Source organism: Trachurus japonicus, chromosome 4, assembly GCF_045865225.1.
Source record: "Trachurus japonicus isolate A0001 chromosome 4, Traja_1.0".
Classification (NCBI taxonomy): domain Eukaryota; kingdom Metazoa; phylum Chordata; class Actinopteri; order Carangiformes; family Carangidae; genus Trachurus; species Trachurus japonicus.
In genome coordinates, this window is record NC_140910.1 from 25,049,616 (window position 1) to 25,075,268 (window position 25,653).

At 41.5% G+C, this 25,653-nt stretch overlaps 1 protein-coding gene across 4 annotated transcripts in view; it reads right to left on the reverse strand.

The window, feature by feature from the left end:
• Positions 1-25,653, reverse strand: part of lrp8 (low density lipoprotein receptor-related protein 8, apolipoprotein e receptor) — a 168,901-nt gene that overhangs the window by 16,613 nt on the left and 126,635 nt on the right. For all 4 annotated transcript variants that reach the window (XM_085774939.1, XM_085774938.1, XM_085774937.1 and 1 more), the window contains exons 8-14: positions 23,116-23,235; positions 21,200-21,325; positions 13,974-14,145; positions 10,344-10,568; positions 9,551-9,669; positions 7,821-7,960; positions 1,215-1,356 (exon numbers count right to left, since the gene is read on the reverse strand). In XM_085774939.1, the coding sequence (XP_085631065.1) occupies positions 1,215-1,356; positions 7,821-7,960; positions 9,551-9,669; positions 10,344-10,568; positions 13,974-14,145; positions 21,200-21,325; positions 23,116-23,235 (1,044 nt within the window). The remainder of the gene's footprint in view (positions 1-1,214; positions 1,357-7,820; positions 7,961-9,550; positions 9,670-10,343; positions 10,569-13,973; positions 14,146-21,199; positions 21,326-23,115; positions 23,236-25,653) is intronic.

Below are 25,653 nucleotides of genomic sequence, written 5' to 3' on the forward strand. Positions count from 1 at the left end.
ATGGGACAGACAGAAAACATGATAATAAGAGTAACAATAATAAAACAGGAACAATAAAGAGGAGGTGTGTCAAAAATAAAGATAAGCTTAATGCAGGGATCCAGATTGCCCCTAAATGGCGGCATTTTGCCCCTAAAATTTGAGACAGCATGTCAATTTTTCATCTACTTGTGCATGTGCAACCAGTAAATTTACCTTCTTTTTTTTACACTGGTGAAATGTGGAAGAGGCGACAGAACAGAATGACAGAGAATCTGTCATTACAGGTGGCGACCTATGTGTGCGAGGATCAAGAATGAAAAGAAATGTGAATATTTGCTTTGCAAGTCGATTTACGCCCCTAAATTTTCTGCTTTGAAGTTAGGGGCCACTGTGTTCCTAGTAAAAAAAAGTTAGTCTGGAGCCCTGTTGGCATATTGGAAGATATTAAGGTCATATTTTAGTGTGTGGAGGTGTTTTGTCGCAGTCAACCATTAGCAGTGCTCTTCCCTTTTTGTCTGCTTAGTTATACAGTAAGTACTGTATTCAATGAGAGGTTAAAAAGATATGAAAGCAAGGGAGGAAAAAATAAAATGGATGAGAAGAGGTTGACCTTGCAAACCGCTGCAGTCAAGGTCACATTTTATGAAGTATTTCACTTCTCACTGACACATTGGTATCTTTATTTCATTCACTTAGCCTGGTTAGGCCGGGGTTGTTTTATGTCTTGCTCTTTGTTGGCATTTTGAAGAAAACATGCTTAATTCTGTGATATCTCTTTGAACAGAACTCTTGATTTATTAATGAGAGAATGCAATTAGCTCCCTACTGGCACTCAGACAAGACTGCTCTGCGCTCCGAGTGAGGAGAGAAAACAAAGCATGAAAACAGACTCGCACAAACAAATTGCTAGAACGCACTGTTAAACATACCGAAGCACACACACACACACACACACACACACACACACACACACACACACACACAGACGCTAACTAGCACAAACACACACACACACCTGGGAAAGCGTCCATCCTGGGGAAAATAATAAACACATCATCACACCCATGAATCCAATCACACAGAGCGATGTAGAGACAGACCATGATCAAAAAAACCTTGGCGCTTAATCTGCAATTCAATCCTGTCACCTATCGTTCCTCATCTGATCAGAACCACTGACAGAAAATGCCAATGTTTCTGTGTTTTCAGCATTTCTCCTGCGTGTGTCTCACCCTTTGGCTGCCTCTGTTCATGGAACACCACTAAGTCCAGCGGGTTGTTGAGATGCTCTGCCACCTTCGCCACGTCGTGTCCTGTCAGCCGGTTGGCGCTGTAGATGGCCTCGTCCTCTAAATCCGTCCAATAAATACGGTCCTGCAATTAAAGGAAATTACACGGTTAAACAATAACAGAGTAAACGCTGGTTTCTGAACCAACTCGGAATAAAAAACAGGTGCAAAAATAACAAAAAACACACAATTTAAAACCCTAGAAAGTTAACAGGCCATGTTGTTTTGCACTGTTAAAGTGATTAGATTAAGTATTTCTTGGCTTATTTTGAACTAAACAGTTGAACAGTAGCCAACATGAGCAAAAGATAGATTAGTATCCTCTGATGCAAGTTAGCCCCTTGCCCATTATAAACATTACTGTATGCAGGTTTCTCCTATGGGTTAGGGCATTCATTGAGACTTTTACTACAGTAAGCAGCTTGAGATTGTTGCAGACGCTGTCTCTAATTAAATTTGTGGCTGAACACAACACAACTCAACACAAAAATGCCACCTCAGTGAACATTTCACACCATCTGCATACAACTGTTATTTGTTTATTAAGAAGAAAATGCCATTTTTTTTGCAAACATGGTAAACAGCTGTTGTCCGGGGAAACTGCACGGTGGGGTTCTGCAGGAGTTTTTGTGATGAGAGGCAACTTTAAAATCACTTTCAGTTGTTTGCTGCAGAGTTGCAGTTGATGCAAAAACTAACAATGGTTGTTTAATTAAAATTGCATGCTGTTAAATGCACCACTCTTGTTTGTAATGGGGGGTCTTATTACTGCCTGTGTGGAGACACTGCCCTGGGGCATTAAGTCCAAGTGGAAGCCTTAATCTCTACTCATCAGTTTCTTCAGTGACACATTTTGATAATATTTAGGTTTGTGGTGGAAACTCATTTTTTCGGAGATGTTTTATGCCTGAGGTAACTTTAATTTACTTTTTAATCAAGGGCATGTGAGAAATTACTTTGGCCTTGGTTTGAAGGCTCCTTTTAATGCATTATTTATTGAAATAATTCTAAAAGCATGGCTTTTTAATCAAGGACTGAACAAGCTGTACTGTTATGACAAGTGTGCCATTTTAACTGTATCCTCTGACACTCTCAGCATCCGGCACTCAGTCCTGACAATCAATTAATGCTGAACAAATAATGCCTCTGGAAAAAAGAAAACTTGCATTATGAAGCCCACACCCGCAACAGAAGCAATAATTAAAGACTAAGACTGTACTGATGAGGTTTGGCACTAGATAAACAGGTAAAAAAAAAGAAAAAGACAACAGTTGGCTTCTTCAGTTAAAGAAAAGAAAAGAAAAGAAAAAAGCATTTTTAACTCTGCAAGGGCATTGTCCTCCGGAGAAATAGACCAGCCTCAGTAGTTTGTTGTAAAAGCTACAAACAGATTTTTTGTTTCTGCTCACTGCCAAATCAGGAGAGAGTGAGATATTTGGCTGTGCAGTGTGTCTGCAGTGATACCACAAACACTTGCCTGGTAGAGATGCACACATAGACTATTTCTGCTTCCCCCCTGTTTTAAAAGACCCTTTTGTTAAGTAAAAACATCATCAGAATTACATGTTCCTCCATTACTGTAGCTGCTTATACTGTTAGCCCAGACCTGCGAGGACAGAGTATCGTGTTTCACTTTTGTTTCTGTCTTCATTTCTCTCTAAAACACCTCTTCACCATACTCTCTTAAGTGACATTACACGATAACAGGATAAGGCTCATTGTTTCCACGGCAACCGCAGACTGCTTCATCAGTGCAGGCACACATCAATTAAGAAAAACACAGAAAATGATAGCGAGAGAAAGCAGGAGAGATGCAGAGATCATGTACAGTAAAGGTGTGGAAGTGGATCAGACAGGAAGGCTACAGTCAGTCAGTGACGGTGGCTCACGGATCTATTTTGTTTTATTCACCTGAGGTTTCATTTACAGTTTTATGCTCTCCTTAAAAAGGTCAGGGACCTCTAGGGGTCTGGCTGCAGATTTGTCTAGCAGCCCAAGCGGGTATATATGTGCATCTCTCTGTGTGCGATTCAGCCATGGCGGTGAATACATGCTCAGCTTTTGTGCCGGGTTATCAGAGGACTTAACCTTTCTCTCGCCGTCTCCTATTCCATCTCTCGCTGCCTATCACCCCATCTCCTCTCTCTCTCGCTCAGATTCAGATAACCTTTACTCATATGACAGTGGTGCTGAAACAATGAAAGACAAATATCAGCCATGTTGATAAAACAAATCTATCATCCCATCTCCCATCCTTTTGCCCTTCTTCCTCTGCAGATGTCTCTCTCTCGTCAGTTCTCTACCTCTGTTTTCTCTGCTCTGTCAGTCTGTCACTTCTTCTCACCTTGAAAACCTCAAAAGCCGACACAGACCTGAACGGGTCAGCGCTCTTCATTGCAGGATCAAGGTGAATCTTTCATGTGCTGGAGGACACACACATGCACACACATGCACACACAAGCTCTCCTGAACACATGGCGTTACATCACCTCAGTCAGAACTGTCTGTGCTTGTCAAGGGGACGAGAGAACAACTAAATGGATGTGAAGTGTTTTTAGTGTCAGGGGAGGAACAGCCCTTGATGATTTTGTCATGAATCTGCCCCAAAAGAACAAATGTTGGGACCCTCTGACTGACACATCTGCCTGATGAGCTTCTGGTGCCTCCTGCCAGAAAACTACAAATGAAAGCTCAAACAGAGCAAAACCCAGTCGTTTGAAGCCTTTGATTTTATTTTTTTTATTATTTTTTTTGTGGGGTTTGATTTGCATTCTTTGTTGTATAAGTTCTAGTTATAAAATATTAATGTGGTGACTTGGTGTTCAATCTGTGTACGAATCAGATGGTGTTCTGTTCATCTCTGCTAAGCTGAAAAAGAGAATTAAATCCTCTCCACATACATGCTACACCCACACAGGTGCTTCCTGTTCACTAGATGGACTGTCCATCACCTCAGCTCTCATTTAACCGACCCCTGTGCAGCTGATCAATGTGTTTACCGTGTTTCCATGTTCCTGGTTAAGTGCACATTATGACCCCATTTTGTTGGACTAGTGTGGATGGAGGCAAAAGAGACAAACCTACAGGCCCCAGCACCTTTTATTGTCTTTCTTACTGACTTTCTTTCTTTCATTTCCCTCAAATCACCATCCCCCTCTCTGCTTCTACCTCCCAAGCACATCTCATCTTCTCCTCTATCCCCTCTAGTCAAGCAAAGAGGAGATAAAAAGTAATACAATGATACTAAAGCTGGAGAAAGAGAAAACATCACTCTCTGCGTGTCTCAGCGATCCACATTTCCTGCGGGCTCGGCGTCTCAGTGGGGGGGCAGATACTGACTGGAAGGGTTTGTGTGTGTGTGTGTGTGTGTGTGTGTGTGTTTGGTGGCAACATGTTAGGCTTTGATACAGGAACCCTGCGTCTTTCCTCTGCAGTGTTAGGAAACATTAGCACACCAGTGCCGATGTGAATTTTGCAGATGATATGTTGAAGAGAAATGACTTTAACATTGACTAGATATCACTCAGGAACAAGAGACGCTGCATTAGCTACAGTATAAACCACACATGTATATTGTTATACCGCATACCTGTCAAATTCTAATATGACAGTATGGGAATGTATGTGTAGATAAGGAGTGCGGACTATGCCTTTAATGAAATGTATAATGAAAAATGACTGAATGTGAATTGGTTTGACATCTTTGCTTGAAAAAAAACGTGCCAAGTCTCCTCTGCTGCAGCACAAAGACGGTTGAAAGCCTCAGTTTACCGTGAATTAAAACATAACTCTTTACCTTGCTTGCGGCACGGAGCCAAAACCTCATCAAAAATACATTTCCTCCTCAGTGCATCACACATTAATTGCAGCAGTAGCTCTGACGATTTTGTAATCACCGCCAATGTGGTAAAAGTTCTCAAAATCATTCCTATCAACATCGCCATGCCAATAAGCCTTTAAATCATTATCTGGTGTCAAGTATGCTGTGGCATCTTCTACAACCAGGCAGAACAGAGACCAAGACTCTGACTGTAAAAAAAAAAAAAAAAGTTCCCTGGAAGCTAATGTCCCAGATTATTCATGAATTAAATTAAATGAACAAATAAATGTTCGGTGTTTGGAACCAGGCAACTCTGAGAAAACAAACTTTATCAGTGTGTTGGTACCATGGGGAAGGGATTTTTAATTTGTTCTGTATCATAACCAGAACAGAACAAAGAGCAGAAGAGCTGAGGGCTATTAATCTCCAGGGATGAACTTTCACTGCTGCCTGGAACGTTGGTTTTATTCATCTCTTCTACACACACACACACACACACACACACACACACACACACACACACACACACACACACACACACACACACACACACACACACACACACACACACACACACACACACACACACATGCAGGCACACTCAGCTAGACATGATGGATGTCCCCTCTTCCCTTTGCTTCTCATCATCGCACCGTGTGCAGCTGATCACATTTCACCTCCCTCTATCTCTCCCACATCCTCACTTTCACTCTGGTTCTCCAGCTCTTCTTCTTCTTCTTCTTCTCCTCCACCTTCCACACCATCTATACTTCACAGGCTCTATCAGACTCAATAAATACACCGAAATTAGTTTCATTGATTGTTGTACGCTACTGTGACTCGACACTCAGTAGCCCTTGAAGAGATCATTGCTTCTCTGGGTTTATCCTGCTGCTGCTGCTATACGTTTAAAACATCTCCATCTATTTCTTCTCAGGCTGTCTCTCTGTCAGTCAGTGTCCCTCCCTGATCTGACTTATCTCTCTTCTCAGCTTTCACAGACTTTGTGTCTCAGTCCCAAGTTTACCCTGAAAATACCAGGAAATGTTTCATATAGAAAAAAAGCAACGCCACACATATTAAAATCCCTGCTGCATGAACAACTACGGCTAAAAGAAATAGGACAATAAAACCAACACCTCACGTCTGCTGCTTAAACTTGGCTCGCTGAGAATCTATAAATAGACAACCAGGACGGGAATGGGATATGTGTCCCACTTGAGTACAGAAATGTTCTTCTGTGAATCCAGAGTATCTTTTGGAGCTCAAATAAGGACATTTGCATCTTATTTGCCTTTCAGATAGAGAAATCCATGCCAAGTTTAAAATAATGATATAATAGCACAATAATAATAATATTACAAGGTTATTATTCCCTTGTTTTCTTTTTCGTCTAAGTACAGCTTCATTAAAGTTGTTAAAGCAAGCTTAGTGAAATTAATTTGACCCTCTTATCCTGAAAACAAGTTGCATTATTTATTCATTTATTTATTTTACTTTTGATATTTACTTGATCTAAGGTCATTTCTATTGTGCTGCTTTTATAAAGCAAAAACACTTGTGGTGCTGTATCATTTAATTGTTTTAGTCCAGTCTTCATTCCCAACAGGAGAAAAAACACCCTCAACAAAAATGAGTGTTCAAAAACAGTTTCTTATCTAAACTTTGTCACCACATGATGATTATGTAGCTGGCGAAAAAAAACAAATTATATCTGATGAATCACAGTGTCTATTACATTGATTTGTCTATTACAACATTTTAGCACGGATGAAATGCAAAATCAAACTGCTGCCCAGAAGGTAAAAGGTAGAAAAACAGTCTGGAAAACAGACAACATTTATGAACTAATGTCAGCGATTAGTATTTAATGGACTAATACAAAAACTAGAATTAACACCCTGTGGTTGTATGACTCAGGAAATACAGTCACAGTGTGTTTTCTGTGTCACAGTGTTGAACGATGACATTATCCAACAAAGTGCTTTGACAATTTGGATGTAAAATGTCTTCACTTCATTTTATATTCTATTAGACCAAGCATGTCCTAACTATGCCACAAAGGATCGTGTGGCTGCAGGTTTTTATTCCAATCAAGCAGAAGCAGCACACCAGACTTGACTCATGTAATCAACTGATCTCAGTCTTCAGACAGTTGATTGGTCAAACTGTGTGCTCTTGCTCTTGCTTTGTGGCATAGATTTGACATGCCTGTATTATTGTAGACGTTGGAGTGACGGACAGAAAAAACATGTTTTGTGAGGTCACAGTGACCTTGAACTTTAACCTCTGGTCACCAAAATGTAATTAGTTCATACTCGAGTCCACATGGACAATTGTATCAAAACCGAAGGGATTCTCTTGAAAGGTTTCTGAGATATTGTGTTGACAAAGCGAAGTGCCTGATTTGTGAGACCTTTACCTTTGACCGACAAAATCTAATTAGTTAATCTTTGAATGTTTTATGCCAAAATGATGAAATTCCCTCAAGGTTTTTACTGACATATCGTGTTCATGAGAATGGGACAGATGGACATACGGAGAGACGCCCTGAAAAGAAGATGCCTCCGGCCGGCGTGGTGGCATAAAAACATGGTGTGGTACTTTAAGGTTAGTTTCTGTGTATAAACAAATTAACAGCACACTGAGAGACCAAAGCCCAGCCCAGTAGCATCCACTGCACTGATAACTGTAACTGTGGCTGCATTTTAATCTCAACCCGAACATACCTCAAACACAGTGAGGGCAAACGGGTGTCCCAGGTGGTGATGGGAGGACAGCAGCACTTTGCGGTTGTCTCCGTTCAGATCCACACTGGACAGCAGGTGCAGCTTGGAGTCGACCCAGTACAGACGCCTGTTGGACAAGTCTGTGAAGAAATTTAGAAGGGAGAAGGAAAAAAAAAACGAAAGAAGGAAAGAGAGAGACAAATGGAGAGAGAGAGGTCATTCAGAGAGAAAAGGCCTGGGGTGAGAGGTGTATGAATGTAATGGCCCAGTAGCTACACCATCAATCTTCCCTGACATGACGGCTGAGACCCTGCGCTGAGAAAACACAGATGTGATTGTAATATTGTCGGTTGACTTCCTTGCTGGGAAAAATATATGTGCCCTTGAGCAAATTGATTAGTCTTGCTGGAGTTATTTTAAAGGGTAAAGTCAATGTTTTACAATTCGCTCTCCTTGTATCAGTGCCCAGTACTGTTTATATTGGGACTGCACCATTTCTGTGCCTTTGCTAAGGGCTACAGAGTAGTGCTGTGGTTAGTTAGAAAATGTAGACTGCACAGTATCTGACATCAGAGGACATAGTCCCAGTATATCTCTGCTTTTATAAACTCTCATAAACACCTGCATATATATGTATTACAGATTTTCCTTCCAAATATCTTCTCTCTCATTCAAATTACCATATTTTTAATTAAAAATGTATCTCTGCAAAGCACAACGTGAACCCTCTGTTCTGGGATTTGAAAAATTAAATGTCTTAACGTACATTAAATGAAACAACATGAATATGGAACATCGTTAAAGCTAGAAATGAATCATGCTGTCATTGGTGGTTTCCAAAATCAATACTAATGTAATATGTGACTTTTTTTTTCTTCTGCCGACCATTTCAGCCATTTTATCCATCAAGAGAGCTTACAGTAAGTGATCATCAGCATTGTCAACATCACATGCAATAACAACACTGGCATTAGTTAATGTATTTTCCTAATACGGTGTTCAACAGCAGACGTTGGCTGACATGCTGCAGGCCAGTCAGCTGAGTGAGTGTTCAAGAGCAACTGAAAAACCACAGAACAATTTTCTTTCGCAACTTCTCCTCCCCTGACTCAGACAATCACCTGCTCTGTTTTCTGCTCCGTATGAAATCAATGTCCGGAGCAAAAAATAATCCACCCCCCCCCATTCTCCCGCAGCATTATAGTGCAACTCTCTCGTTCGCCTTACTCTAAAAAATAATTTGTTTTCATACAGATGCGGCGACACCTCAATTCCACAGAGTGTGGCGAGTGTGTGCCTCTCTTACTCCGCAGGCAAGGGCAGCTGAGAGAAATTGGCTGGTGCCGCGCAGGGAGTTGAAAGGGATGATGGGAGGTATCGACGGCACATAGCATCTGGTTTATTAATTCAGAGGCCCGTGTTCGCTGGCTTGATTGATGAGAGCCAGACACAAACTGAGCTATAACAATGAGAGCTACTCAGGGGTTGCAACACACCCAGACTGTTTTCTTCTCTGAACTCTTGCTGTTTGTCTCTCTTTGTTTCTGTCGGTGTTGTCTCTTTCCCCGTCTTGAATTTAGTCTTTTTTTTTCTCCCCCTTCTCTCTAAAAGCAATTTAAGCATTAAAAAAGTTGCTTTTAAGACTGCTTTCAGTATTGACTGATGTTTCTATCCTGGTATCACAGAATGGTCTTGTCTGCTCTGTTCAATGAGCTCTTCATATTTCTTACCCAGAGTGATTCCATTGGGCCACTCGATGTGTTCAGACACCAACACTTGTCGGTCCACTCCATTCATCCCTGCTTTCTCAATCTTGGCTTGACCTCCCCAGTCCGACCAGTACATAAACCTGTGGGAAGATGTGCGGATAAGTTAAATATGAACAATTTTACTGTGTGTGACTGAATCCACTCAATTCCTTCACACATTGGAATAGGAACAGGCTGTTTGACTCCGTCTCTATCTCATTTCTCTCTCCAAAATCAAATAGTTTTACTTCTGAAACAAGCCCTGCAGTACGGCAGGCACTGTAAACTTGGACCATTTTCAAATGAGTGTGTGTGTGTGTGTGTGTGTGTCCATGAGAAACCTGTGAAAGCCTGGCTTCATTTGCATGTATTTCATGCCAGTCTAGGTTTGTAGAGTTGTGAAAAGAGTCCTTTGGGGAACTCAAATCATCAAAGACAAAGAGAGGGAAGTAGATAGCCACAGAGTCACATTGTATCTGCAAATAATCGTTAAGCTGCTTAATCTAACAGATGGCTGCAGCACTACAGATAGTTTTATTATGTAGTGATGTAGTAAAAATATTTTAGGTTTACCTTTAGACTAAAGTTTCTTTTCTACTTAATAACATTTACCAAATCCAGGGAATGACAAACACAGCCACAGGCTTGTTCAACTACGCTACTACTGTACTTCCTCCTGTCTGCCCTCAGAGCCTCCATCCTTTGCTGCCTTTTCAACTATTTTTATCCTCTTTTCAAAAAATTATCCCTCCGCCCTTTAACTTCTCCCACTCACCCCTGGTGTGGATCCACAGCGATGGCCCGCGGCTCGCTCAGCTCGCTGTCTATCAACACTTTCCTCTTCCGGCCGTCACCCGTGGCGACGGAGATGCTCTTGTTGCCCGAGTCGGTCCAGTAGATGTTCTTATGGACCCAGTCGACTGCCAGGCCCTCGGGGGAGTGGAGCGAGTCGATGAGCGCCACCTGCTGCGATGAGTCACTGGCCTTGTTGATGTAAGCGCTGGCGGATGGTGGTGGAGGAGAGAGGAGGTGTGTCGGTCAGCGATGCAGAAATCATCAGCAGCAACCCAGTCATTTAGAAACAGGCAGGAAAAAAAAGAGGGAAAGACACGCTTGCTAGATTTGTTGTTGTCCACTCTGATTTCCTTTTTCTTGTGAGGAAAGATTTCAGTTCACTTCACACCTCAGATAGTTGGACATGGTGGTTAACAGGTATTCTTTACTCTAGATAATGCTGTGTCAGGGGCACCCAAACCTGACACTTCTATAACAACCTCAGTTCTCCCACCAAACACCACCTCCCAGAGAGAATGAGTCTGTCTTTATCCATCAGCAGCTTACAAAACAACCTGTCGCTTCCTCTGCTCTTGTCACTCTCCCCATCTGTGTCTGTCCCTTTCTTGTGCTTTTCAATTTCTTTCATTTTCCTCCACTTTCCCACTCACTCTTTACCCATTCCTCCATCCCCATTTTTTGCTTTTCCCTTCTCCCTTACTCCCTCAACTCCTTTACTAGTGTGACACATTTGCAGACATAGCACATTATTGTTCTCTTTACATAAAAGCGAGACAATACAAGACAACCCTGTTAAAAGGCTGCGAAACACAACATCCCCATTTTACACCCCGTCATCACATGTCAGCAAAGCGTATGAGGATATAAAGATGAGACGTATGGATGGGAGAAGCAGCTTAACTAAAAAGTGGAGGATGGTGAAGTCGTTGGATTGAGGGATGAGGTAGAAGAGGATGAGACAGAGACTTGGAAACAGATTGCGTTTGTTAATTACTGTTTGCCACTCCAGACGTCTTCATCAATGGGGGAAAAGTTAGCCTGCTGGTGCCTTGTTGTGATAGATAATCCAAGGCTGCTTTCTCGTGTCCCAGGGTCTATAACACGGATTTAACACCTGTCTCTCACTCGGGGGGGCAAATGAAAATGAGGGAGCACAGTGAATGAACATGGATGAAATCTCTCATCACTGGGCAATCACAGACAAACAACACACTGTAACAGCATGTTTTTTACTTTGACACATCTTAGAGTCTAGATTTGAACATCCCTTTTACTCCAATATTTGACTTAACTCTTGGTATTATTCAATATAAAGTTATTTTTAGTTAGAAATGTGTACATATGCTGGGATGAGCAGGTTGCAGGGATGTCTAAGGGGCAGGCTGCACCGAGGAATAAGACAAAGACTGATGAGTCCAAGAACACAGAGCAGATTGCATCTTTAATTGGCTGTATCATTGTTTGCAACAGACATCTCCATCATGAGGCGAAGTTAACAAGTCATCGACCCGTAACATGCTAATCACTATGAATTAGCCTGGAAAAAACCCACACTGTCACAGTGATGGACAATGAGGAGGAATTACCTTTAAATCCACTCCACTATTTCTCTCTGATAACATGCACCTGTATCAGAGAGGGAAAACTACTTCACCTGGAAATGAGACGTCTGGCTGGGAGCTGTGATCAATCATGTCATCAGCATTAAATTCAGAGTATCTAGCTTCTTAAAACTAAATCTCTGGAAGCAATCAAGCATTCATGAAACATTATATATACAGGATGAAATCAAGAAATAGTGAGGTAAAAGGAAAAGAAAATCCTGTGCTGGAAATGATGACACAATGTTCACCTGAAAATTAAACTCCCATATTTTGCATTTTTCCAGTGTTTTATTTCATCATCCATAAAAAGATTAGGAATATTAGTGGTTTTAAGTACCAAAAATATTTCAGTGTAGTTTATATCTCCTCTCTTGGGCTTTTCTCTGGAGCCTCAGAAACAACAGATTGATGAGCCAATTAGGAGAGAGGAAGCTCAGAGCGTCTCATCTGGTTGGCTGAATGTTTTCTAAGTGATCTAATAAAAAAATACGTATGAGATTTCAGGTAAACTCTCAGACCCCTAATCCACCAAGGTCGGGACAGGTTTGGTTTGGCGAGGAACAGTGACTGTTTCATTGTGACATCACAAAGATACAGAAATCCTGGCAGCTCGTTTAAAGACCTAACTTCTGAATACAGACTGTGTGCACTTCTCTGTTGATACTTTTACAGTGTTAATATAGAAACTGGATATACTTTTTGACGAAAAAAGGCAGAAGTCTCACTATATTGCTGCTGTTTTGTTTCTTATGAAATGATACGGCTTGACATTGCGCTCCTGGTAGCTGATGACACTAGAGATTGCCCTGACCAATCAGTAGTGACGGACAATTTTTCAGTAAACACAGTGGATGCTGAAGCAATTTGCTGAAGCACTTAAAGGTCAACGAATTGAAGAGATTAAGAGCTGTTATTTATGTAAAATGCTTCACAACAACTGCAAAGATGTGTCACAGTCACTCCTGGATGTGGCCATTTTTACTGTTGTGACCTTGGTCGTTAGTTAAATGTGTAGTAAAAGGACTGCACTCTCCTTAATCCTGCCAACCAGGCTGTGCTACAGTATGTTGATCATCTTTCTAATTGGGGTAAACAAACATCACTAAGAGTAACATGCAATTAGGAACATATTTACACTGGGTTGATGATGGTAAACATTAATGTTTTGGATGTATAAGAATATTTTGCCTTTAAAAGATGAAAAAGGAGGCAAACACACCAAACAAAAACAACCAAAGACGATTAAATTGTACACATTTGCTTGTTGCTAGCAATTTAATGAGACTGTGTGTGTGCGTTTGTGTGTGTTTGTTCATCTGCTGCTTCAAAAGTAGAGTCTATCATGACAAATTAGTCTGCTTGTTCTATCTCTATCAAAAGCCCTTGACTGTGTGTCTGAGTTTGTGTAGGAGCGTGTGCACGCACCAGTGTGTAGATGTGCGTGCCTGAAGATGAGTAATGGTGGTGATTATTGACGCAGTGAAATTAGAGGGAGCATATGGCTCAGCTGAGATGATAGAAGGTCCCTCCCACTACCTGCCAGCCACCAGGGTGACACACACACACACACACACCCACACACACACACACACACACACACAGACACACACAGAGACAAACACACACATCTACAGTTTGTTTAATGGAGTATGAATGTGTATGTGCGTGCAGATGTGTCTGTGAAGGACAAACAGTTCCACCTTTTACTGTCAGACTGATGACGCAGCCCTCCAGGTGTGACTGACACACACTTTCTCTCACACGCACGCACGCACACACACGCGTACAGCCCCCAGGTGTGTCTGTCTCGCTACCAGAAGGTGTGCCAGGTTGAAGCAGACAAGACGGATGGATATAGGAGACAGAGGATGACAGAATGGCGGAAGAACTAGGACGAGGTTATTTAAACTCCTAAAGCCCATTCATGGTTTTCATTGCCCTTCGACACATCACTGAAAACAACACGTACTGTGCATTGCATTGTGTGTCCGTGTGCATGCCTTTACCTGTATATTTTCTGATGATACAAGTCGCACCAGAACATCTTGTTGGTAGAAACGTCTACATCCAGGGCCACGGCGTTCTTCAGTGTGGGAACCACTTGTGTGTATTCGCTCTTCAGCAGGTCAATGCGACGGATCTCATGGCGGTTGGTGAACATCAGGTACGGACTCTTTCCTGATGGAGTGGGACAGACATTAATGTCACAATAATGTATAAGGACGTCTCTTGAAGAACATTTTCTGCCGTTTATTTACTACCTGACATTGGCAAGATGGGAGAGGGAGGCCACAAAGCTCAGGAGGGGAGTGGGAGGACTGGAGACGCTTGACAGCCATTAACCTACTATATCATTCTCAACCCGTTCCCTAGTGCACGTGGGTAATTTACGGTGCTGTCAATCATAAATGCAAGACTGTGGTGGTGTATATGTGACAAGGAAACATTTGCTGATCTTGATAATGACATACAAATTGTACCACATCCCACAAACCGGTATCTGGAAGGTCAACCTACATACCTGTCACGCCTGTATCTGTATGTGCTCTTACTGTACAGTATGTGTTACCAACGCAGCACTACACAACAACGTCAATATTATTGTAGCCTTGTTACAAAAGTTTGTATGATATATGATGTATAAAAGTTTGTCCTCTTTCTTATAACATGTACAATACAGTTTCCTGATGATGACATTAGAGGTCATACCAACCCTGACCACCATTACCCAATGTAGTAAATTAAATTCAACTAGCTGTATGTATTAATGACAATTGTACATCTATTCCAGGTTTGCTGTATGTGTAATTACCTAATGTCTTTGTCTGTTTGGAAACTGTTGAAGACGCAGAAACCTATCTGCACTATTAAAAAGCTGCAATTTAATCTCCGTCAAATCTCCTCCCCTGTGACTTCTGCAGCATTGTTAACAGCCTACACATATTGTTGTCTACTAAGACGAGTTGATTGTTGATTCTTATTCCCAGGAGAGAACATAATGTCAGTTAACCGAGGTCTTGTTTTTGCATTTGTACTATTTAAGTCCTAAGAGCATGTATTTTTGATGATGTTAGCATCATAATATATTCTCCGCACACACAAAGGCGCACACGTTTTTGGCACAACATAATGTTATTCACTCAATTATTCATACCATTATACACTGACTGCAGGAAAGTGGCACATAGACTACGTGAGTTGGTACAAACTAAAAGCACAGACGGGCGGAAAAGGGGGAAAACATCCATTTAAAAGCGTTGTCTTTCAGTGTGTGTGAGAGCATCTGTCCTGCTGTTTCAAATATAACAAAGCACGCAAATGTTGTGAATAAGGTAGCCCAACAACTAGAAATGACACATCGTTCTATTTTTAGTGCCAGAGTGTGGGTTCTCGTTCTCAGGTATGTACAGTGCATGATGCTGGCTGGCACATTAGTTACCTGCGGCGCATTTTTCAGGAAGCTGAAGGTGAAGCATGACTCAAGCATCTGAATAATTCTCGTGCATTCTACAAGGTCGACTTTCCTTTTTGGTGCATGCACACAAACATTGGCTTCATTTGTGTGCATGCCTGCAGACATACTCCAAAATATCTGCATCATTCATCAATCTGGACTCCTATAATTTTACTTTGATTTGTCTGTCTGTCTGTCGGCCTGCCTGTCTATCTTGTATTCCCACCAACACCCACACATCAAATTTTCCAGCTCCTCTCCTTCATCTTCACTTCTCTCTCTTATCTGTCATGTCACTCTTCACTCCCCACTGTCCAGTAAAGCAGAAATGTGCCACGTAAAGCATTTAAAGAAGAGTCAAAGTTGGGCTACACACACACACACACACACACACACACACACACACACACACACACACACACACACACACACACACACACACACACACACACACACACACACACACACACACACACACACACACACACACACACACACACACACACACACACACAGAGCCGACCATGCCTCAATAGTCTTCCTCAGCCCCGCTCTACTATGGGCTACTGCACAGGGAGAAAATATTACATTTCTACTACTGTTTGGATCCAATCATTTTCCTCTGACTACTGGGTTTGTAACCATCAATTTCACCTGCTGAGAGACAGACAGAGAGAGAGAGAGAGAGAGAGAGAGAGGAAAAGAGAGAGAGAGAGAGGTGAAGCTGAGGAATAACAGGCTAAAGTAAATGTGACGGATGCAGGTAGAGCCGTAGAGAGATGAGGAGCAAAAAGGACGTAATTAAGAGAGGAAGAAAGAGGAAAAAGGCATCAACAGATCAAATGACAGCAGGAGGGAGGGGTAAGGTGGGCGGAGGGGAAGGAGAGGAGAGCGAGTATGACAGGATGATAAAAGAAAGTAAGAACATTTTGAAGTATGTATAATAAGGACAGAGATAGATCCAGCTTCTCTTTCATCAATCCCCCTAACTCACTTTTTCCAAGACATCTCTTATCCCTCATCACTGATGTTGCAGCAATATGTCCTCCAAGGGGCAAAAAAAAAAAGCTGAGTCACTGTTTTCTTCCAGCTATGGTATTAGATATGTCATCAAAAAGTGCAGTATTATCTCTCCTCACTAGATCCCAGCAGAGCAACAGTCTGCTTCCTTAACAAGAACATGGTCCCCTAGATATATTTTAATCTGTGCTGCCAGTTCAGGGCTGCTCTCCTCCATTAGCCAATTAAGATAATGTGGTGAAAAGATAAATACAGGCAGGGGAATTGCAATCGGGCTCTGTGGGGGCTTTGGTTTGATTTGCACCAATGTAAATGTGTATGTTGTGGAGAAAAATCAACATTAAGACAGCCAGAAAGGTCAGAAATTAAAAACTCTGCAGCTGATGGGAAGTCTTAGCCAGAGTGAATGGATCCACACTGAATGAGGTAATTATAATAATGTTATGTGTGAGAGTGGACACACATGTCTTCATCAGCCATGCTCGTTAAGACATACAGACTCTGCTAGATGATAATGAAGAGAAGGGAACACAATATCTTGTCAACAACTTGTGTCCAAAGCCAAGAAGTCACCATTTCTCATGACAAGTCACTTAAATATATAAGGTAGCTTCATTATTTCTGAGGTGAAGGACCAGAGGCTCTGTCCTGCATCATCTGGAGGCATAGATGTTTCAGCAGTTCAGCTACACCTACATGTAATTATCTGCTTCTTTTTTCTGGGATCCATAGGGTTGATTCCCTCAAGCAGCTTCATTGTACACCCAAGCTTGAAATAAAATGGAAGAAACGACCCAAACAGAGAGCCTGAGGATTACATGTTCAAGTATTGGGTTTCGGCTCAGTTCAACAGCTACTGTAACTGTACAACTGTTAAAAAAACCAACAGCCTTGAAATATCACGCTTTTGTGAAAAAAAAAAGTCATATGTTGTCATGGGTGCAAGGTGACAGGAGGAGCGAGGTGAAAATCCTCTGTAGGCCAGACGATCTCATTTCAGTTCAGTTTTCTGAAGGCTGCAACCCCTGAAACGGTGCACAAGTCAAGTCTCTGTGAGAAACTGTTGAATTTTCTGCTTCTGACAGAATTTTGTATCTGTTTTTAGTACACCTGCATTTTAGTTGTGACAGTTTGATCTTGATACAGATGATACATATATAGATACAAAGTGTTTGTGGTGTACTAATATTAGGAATATTCCTTCAGGCAGGCAGAATAAAATGTTACTGGCTGATCCATTAAAAGCCTAAAACCACAGGAAAAACTTCTGAGATGTGGTTTGACAGTGTTCCACTACATCTCGAGTCCCATGGCAAAATCTTTTGACAATGGGGAAAATCTGACCACTGCTTTAAACCCATTTTGAAAAGTGTGTGCTCAAACTGTCAAGTGTGGCACAAACTACTCTTGGCACAGTGGTTAAGCCTGCAGTCTACTGTAGACGAGAGGGAGGGAACAAGAGACAGGAGAATGCAACAAGAGCGGAAAGGAAAGACTTAAGACTTTGGGTCCAAAGGCAGTTTGTAAATTTCCTGTGTCGGGAACTTTCTGACTTTTACCAACTAGTTTGTGAGTGTGAGCGTGTGAACCATCGCCACTGTTCACTGATCCTCACTGATCATCAAACCGGAGGGGTAGTCACCATTAGGGCCCGACCGATTAACTGTCCTTTAATTAATAAAAAGCCCTTTGAGAATAATCGTCAACAGACGTTCACATTAACACTTTATTTTGCAGGGAATATGACTTGGTTTTTACCTGATGATGTCCTTGTGCTATTTATCCAGTAGAGGTGAAATGCATTACTGGCCTAGAGTAAATGAATAATGTAACAGGCACATTTCAAATGATGTTATTGTTATATGCTGCTTGCCCCACAACTTTTGACAATAAAAGTAAAGTAAGTAGAAGAGTAAAATGTTCTCCTTTCAATTTATATCTATTTTATAATCTATAATGACATTGCCCCCCAAAAATCCATATTGGTCCGGCCCTAGACACCATTGGGTTGTAAGGACACCTACATTTTTTAATAAAACAGCATCAGACAGTACTATATTATCTTTTACAATGGTGAATGAAAACTAATGTGGAAATATTAGTCAATAAGACTAGAGAAGTGCTATAATGTGCAGTCCACATTACATTTAACTGTCTTTCTGTTACATGACTCACTGGATGTGCCATAAAATGACACACAAACACAAAAGTACATCCTTATTTCTCCTCATTTCATCCACTGATGGCTGAACTGGTTAAAAAATGCTTGCGAAAATTCAGTTTCTTCATCTGTCTCTTACACGCAACTCACACAACTCCCACACTCCCTCTCTCTTTCTCACGCAATAACAACTCAAGCTGACGACTCAGTGAGTGGCATCACACCCATAAAGGTGTAAACACAAAAACAATGAATGCAATTAGTGTAGAGCAAGGCTTTCTTCGGGGGACTTAATGGACGCTGCAGCATATTAACACGAACACCCACACACACCAGCTTAGAAAGGGAAACGCATTATTACTCCAACCTGGGACTTTACTTTTAATTAGCATGGCTAGAATAACAGTTTCATATGACTCTGAAATGAATCGACCGAGCCAGGAACCACATGCTAGGATTAGCGTGACATGAACGCTAATGTACATTGGGAAACACACAGAGTGGAGACTTTTGCACAGCTTTGAATGACTCACAATCATCTGCACGAACCACAGCAAACATAAGTAAGAAATGCTGGAAAACACATCTATATCTGGCCGTGTGGGTTTGGGAAACTTGATGATGATGACATTGTGTTTTTGCCATGTGCCTCCGAGATACAAGCACAAATAAACAGCCTGGCGTTCGACAGCCTGAACTTCAATATGTGCAAATGATACTGTCACTTGGCACATGTCACATCTCATCACAAGACGCAGCATCCCTCATGGCCAGACAGCCACAGGAGGAGAACTGCATCTCCGTATGAATGTTGACAAGACTCCTCTCTAAATAAATAAGTGTATATGCATCCTGATGTTTTTGGGCGTGCATGCGTGTGATTGGGTAAACAGTGCACACACACGTGTCGAATGAGTTCGCAGGGCAAACGCAGCTTCATTACGTCCACAGAACCTCAGCTTCACACAGAAGGCGTCTCTGTATTTATGGTCCCATCTCTATTTGTGGCTCTGAATAAATAAAGCTCAACATAAACAATAATCCTGTCACAATATCTGTCCGTTCCTGTTTCTGTCTCCTTCGGCACGATACTATGTGATGCACCGCAGCCAACGGTGCGGATGCAACTCTGCATTAATTCAATGAGCAGATATATTCATACAATGCGTCCATCCAGCTGTCTTGTTTCTCCTCTGCTTGCTTATCCTCCTCTCTAATAAAAGCCTTGGCCCCTGACAAGGACTGTTTGCTCCGCCTCACACTAATAAAGATTCGCGCGGAGACACATGAAGCAATCATTGGTGTTTTTTATGCCACTTAGCTGAAGAGTGAGGGCCTGTTTTCTGCTTTAAGCTCTCTCATTACCGGACCAGTTCATCCTATAATGACTCAACCTAAGACCGATGGCTGTAATCACTAATAACGCTCTTCTCTCTCTCCCCTCTCTTTTTCCTGCAGAAAAGTTAATTTGCTGTGTAACTCAATCTGTTGAGGATTTCATTCACGTTGTAAGTAGAGGTGTAGATGCAAGGCATTAACGCTGCCTTAGCGAGAGGTTATATCTCTAGTAGAACTTTATATTGCAGATAAAACACTTGATAATGCAGCGATTATAGTTTCTAATCCCTTTTAGGTCTGCAGGTACAGCAAGTAGACCTCAATTCTTTTAAACAGAGAGGATATATTGTTGTGCATGTTTTAAACAGCACCGAGTGTCTGGCTTGCTTTTGCTTTTTTTTATTAATGAATTGAGTACAAGTGATTACCGCTGTGCAGGACTTCTCTGTCTCTTCTCAGCACTGTCAGATGTAAAACGTACAGTATATCCACTTTTATCAAAACATCACTGCACATCACAAGCTCTAATTTGTCAGTAGTGGCAGGAAACGTTATCTGCACATGTTTGAATGGTTGTTGACAGACAGCATCGTTATCGCTAAAGCCAGCTGTAACAGACTGAAAACGGGGGAGACTGATTAAAAACCAACAGAATTCACATTGAGCTTTTCAAAAAAAAAAAAAAAGGCAGCCGTAGGTGCAGCTAACAAGCCATGGTTGCGTTCTCGCCTTTAGAATTTAGGCGGACCATTTTTCTCTAACAATCTTGCCTGGTGCAGCTTTGAGGACAAGCTTTTATTTCCATTCATAGTAACTGTTCTGGTGTGTTTACCCAGGCCAACAAGGGGTACAGACCTGTGTCCTATGGCGAGTGGGCAGCCCCCACCCCCACCCACACACCCCCTCACCCCCTACTCCTCACACATCCTTCCCTTAACACTCCTGGGAGAGCAGAGGCAGCTGGCTGCAAACTTTTCATTAGTGAGGACTACAGAAAAAGATGGCAAATATTTATCTTTGCACAGATTGCTGTGCAGGGCCTGCATACAAAGCAAGCCTCTCCTTTCACCCACAGTGTGAGAAGAAGAGTGTGGGATGTGACTCGGTAGTTAGGGCTGCTGGAATGGGAGAGTAAGCACTGTGTATAGAGGAGTAGCTCTCGATTATTTTGGTGAGAACATCCATCTACGACAGTGTGTGTCTTTACCTGTGTGAATGGATGTGAGGGTATGTGTGTGTGTCTGTGATAAATGGCTCACCCACGGCCTTGCAGGTCTTGGAGGCAGGGTCCATCTCATAGCCTTCGTAGCACTCACACTTATAATCTCCTTTGTAGTTGATGCAGATCTGACTGCAGGCGTCTGGGTTCTCACATTCATCAATGTCTGTGGAGAGAAACATGGCACCGAGGAATCAAGATCCAAACTAAACAATGGAGACAGGCAGTTATTTCAGTCTAAAGAGAATGAGGAATGAGATAAGAACATGTTCGGTATCTAAGACATTAATGATCCATCAAGAAAGAATCTTAACTTCAGAGTCTGATTCCTAAAATTGAGTTTCAGGGATTTAAGTCCGTCGGGTAAAGAGCTTCAAGAGAAGGCAAGGGATTCTTGCTTAAAGGAACATGGACGCTGTAACTTTAGAAACAATTCTTTAATTTAGACAATCTTTTCTTTTCTCTGTGTTAGATGTAAGTACTTGTTGGTTCGCTTTATAGTGTGAGTTTTGACAGGCTGGACTGTTTTTTTTTCTCCTTTTTTTAATAAGAATGAATAGTGTGTCTGCAGACAGAAAACTTTCTCCTGGCTACTTCATTCATAACTAGAATTGCACTCAGTGGAGCTCAGCCCCGACCAAGGCCAAACAATCCAACACACGTCTGTCTTACTCTTACTTACATACTGTAATAGAAACAACAAAGAAAAAGGAGGAAACTGTCTGAGACGTCAGAATTACACAACTCAGACGTGCTGTATGAATGATCTCATTGCTCTGTTGAAATTGCTTTTGTTATTGTGGAGTTTCATAAGTTGCGTTTTGAATGAAAAACTGATTAAAAAAAAGTGTTCCTAAATGCTGCTGGCAACATATTCAAAATGTATGTACAGTAACTACTGATAATAAGTAGATGGAGCAAAGGCAGGTTCCTCAAATTTCTGATTATTATCTGGATCTGCACCAAATTTACACAAACCCATTGATCTCAAGGCCATAAATACTGTATGTGAAGACCCACACAGCATTTCATTAAAAAAATGCTTGCTATGTTAAGTAAAGTGATTATGTTAAGAAAAAAATCATCTGCTCAGCCAAAGAACCCGTGTTACCAATATGAACTGGATTTACAGGCTCTGTCTAAAGTAAAACGACTTTCATTTCTTTCATTATTTATGCTTTGTTTGTTCTGATTTAGAGGTAGAAATGTCGAAGCATGTTATTGTGGTTTTAGGGACTCATACAAGATATGATAATCTGTGATGCATCTCTCTGCCTATCAACTCCGCGCAGTATCTCCAGCTACAGTCGATACAGCCAATTACACTCAACACGGTGAGGACAGGTGAACAGCTTTAACAACCCTGTACGTAAATCAGCACAAACATTACAGTGAAATATGGAAAACATTAAAATAGATCAATCATAACACTATGACTATAACTGACAGTGTCTTGATGTAATATACTGCGGTAATGAGCTTAGGAGAGCGTCTCCTCTAATCTTTTATAGATCCATCCAGCAATCTGGACCTGACAAACACATTGTAAAGACAAGATTTGTGACAGTACTTGTTGTCAATTAATAACTCTAACTTCTGCTTTTAAATCCTGGAAATATTGCCTCACATTTATGTTTTTGCAGGTGTAAAATAATGAAGCAACAATGTGTAAACAAGTTCATATTACAGTGGATGGCAGCGGAAGTTTTTATTTCTTTTTTTTTTTTTAACAGCAGTTCACTTCTACTTCCACTCTTTATGTTAAGCTGAGTCTGAGCTCACCTCAGCCCAGGTCATGTCAAACTGTTCTTTTAACTAGAATAGGGTCAAAAATAAGGTTGATAGCCGTGTGAAATCCAGATCTCTCAAAGAGAACTTCAAAGCAAAGCCGAAAAAAGGCTCAAGCAGGTTTGGCAGCACTTCTGTCGCATAACTTTTTTTTTTTTTCCCCTTTACCTCCACAAGTCTTTTTGTCCAAGAGTTTGTAGCCAGAGGGACAGTCACACTCATAACCAATTCTACGGTCCCTGCAGATGTGGGAGCAGCCGCCATTGTTGTCAGCACATTCATTCAGGCCTGCAGAGGGAGGGAGAGAGAGAGAGAGAGAGGGGCAGTGGGAGGAAGGAGAAGGGTCAGGGACAGGAGGAGGGGAGGGATGGAAGGAAGGAAGGAAAGAGCGAGGAGTTGAATATTGATGAAATAACTCCAGTAGGATTTTTGGACAGAACAATAGATGATGTGTAAGACACAAATATAGACATGGACAAAAAAACAAAAACAAAACACAAAACATGGTCATAAGTGTGCGTGTGTGTGTTTAGTTTCAATCATCCTGCCAGTAATGACAATGTTGTCCTGTCAGCTCTGCCTGTACACATGAAATGACTGTATGAAAAGAATAGACGACGAGCTTTAAGGTGGTAGAAAAAGACAGACAGGCGTATGAATGTGTGTGTTTGGTGTATTTATGTGTGGTCGTCTGCACGTGTGTATGTGTATATGTGTATATATTCATGGCCCACAGGCACAGTCTTAGCCAAACACACCTGGAACCAATCCATTCTCCAACAGGGAGCTTGGCCATGTGCACCAGGTGCCACTCTCCTTCATCCTCTCATCCTGTTCCCTCCCCGTTTCCACCGTGTTTTGTTTTTAACAGAACAGATTGGAGCTATATCTCTCAGTCATCCTATCTCGTGCGAGTCCCCCTTCCCTTTTGAATCTGGTTTCTGCACCTCCATTTATCCCTTTGTCTTCCAGCGACTCTCCTGGGAACGGAGAGGGATCGCTGCCGGAAGCTAAAGCTGGTACTTCATTACCGGTTTAACATTAAAGATTTAAGCTTCAAGGCTACAGGTAGCGCTGCGAAACTGTGAGACTAAGAGAGAAAACGGGAAACTTGATGAGAGGGAGAAAGAGAGTAAGAATAGAAACCAAAAGAGAGTGACAGAAGAGGATGAGAGAAGTAAATGACTGCGAGAAATTAGCATGACGTTGAACTAAAATTAAAGATGCATGTAGATAACAACACATCAGCTCAGTATCATAATATGAAAGGAAAAGTAAGTCAAAGCATGAAAATGTAGAGGTTTGGGTCGTTTCTGTTTTGACGGTCAGCGTGGATGTTAAAGTGGGTCGACCTCTGCAAATGATGGATACAACACATCTCAGAATAGATCATCACACTGCAGCGTCCTGTCCTGTTAAAAAGTCTTTCAAACTTTATGCCCTATTTCAAGTTGACCCTCGTGGATGAGAAAGAAGCCTTATGACACCACAGGCTGAGTAATACCACCCCTGACTGGTGACTAATCTCGCTTATGTGAACGGGAAATTCTGGCGTTACACCATAAATGACATTTCGGATGATTCCAACTTTGTGTCAGCAGTTTGGCGAAGATCACGCGCTTTTCCAAAAACCCACGAAGGACAGACACAAAGAAACTGTATTCAGAGTTTGGAGTGGAAACCTTGGCAGGCTGGGACCTTTAAGATGAAGTGGGACGCTGACGACAAGCCAAGCTTTATCGCCTGACATTGCTGCTCACAGCCCTCCTTAATGCTCTTGAGGCTGAATAGGAGCAGACCCCTGCAGCCAGGTCCCACAAGGATGTAAACAGATTTGCCAAAAGAAAGAAGGATGTTGGTTGCGGCAGGATATTAATGCCCAGGGCTTTGGAATAACACAAGGGCGTAGGTTAAGTTTCACCAGCGCCACCAGCACTCCAAAATAAAGAGGACTTTTTAATGTTGTAGAGGTCACATAAGAATTACCTGCTATGTTTTCAGTCCACACATTTGCACAAGCGAGTTCAGTCAAATATTTGTAGGGACAATTCTCCCAAAATGTTGGTATGTATAGTAACATAAGAAAGTTTGTAAGTCCCGTGCACAGCAAGTGTCTCTTCTACAGGTGCCAGCTGGTGCAGGATGAATAGAAGTGAAAAAAAAAAAAAATTGACAAATGTATTTATTAACAAAGGTTAAAAGCAGCATAAATAGGAATCCATCGACAAAATGTCAATATACAGAAAAAAAAGATCTAAGAAAAGCGAATATAATAAAGAAGTATAATTAGGACCCATTACAACAATGAGATAAGAATACACAATCTAATTCAACTGTACCAACTCATTATGTATAAAAGAAGAGAGTGTGTATACAGTGAGTAATAGAAAAAGTAACACAAAGAATATATGGGTGTGTATATCAAAAATAATAAGTGAGCTAATATATGTCCAGGAGGAGATACTACATTTAGTAGATGGATTCCTATTTATGGTATTTATATGCCTTTAAATAAATTTGTATGTGTATTTCATCGAATGACTGTCAGGCTGTTAAGATAGGGTGTAAATCACCTGGTCTACTTAGATGACAATCAACAGCGAACCTGACGAAGCAACAGGCGAAACGCGTCGTTCGCTGCTTTTAACCTTTGTTAATAAATACATTTTTAAGTTTTTTGATTTTTTTTCTCATGTATGGATGTAA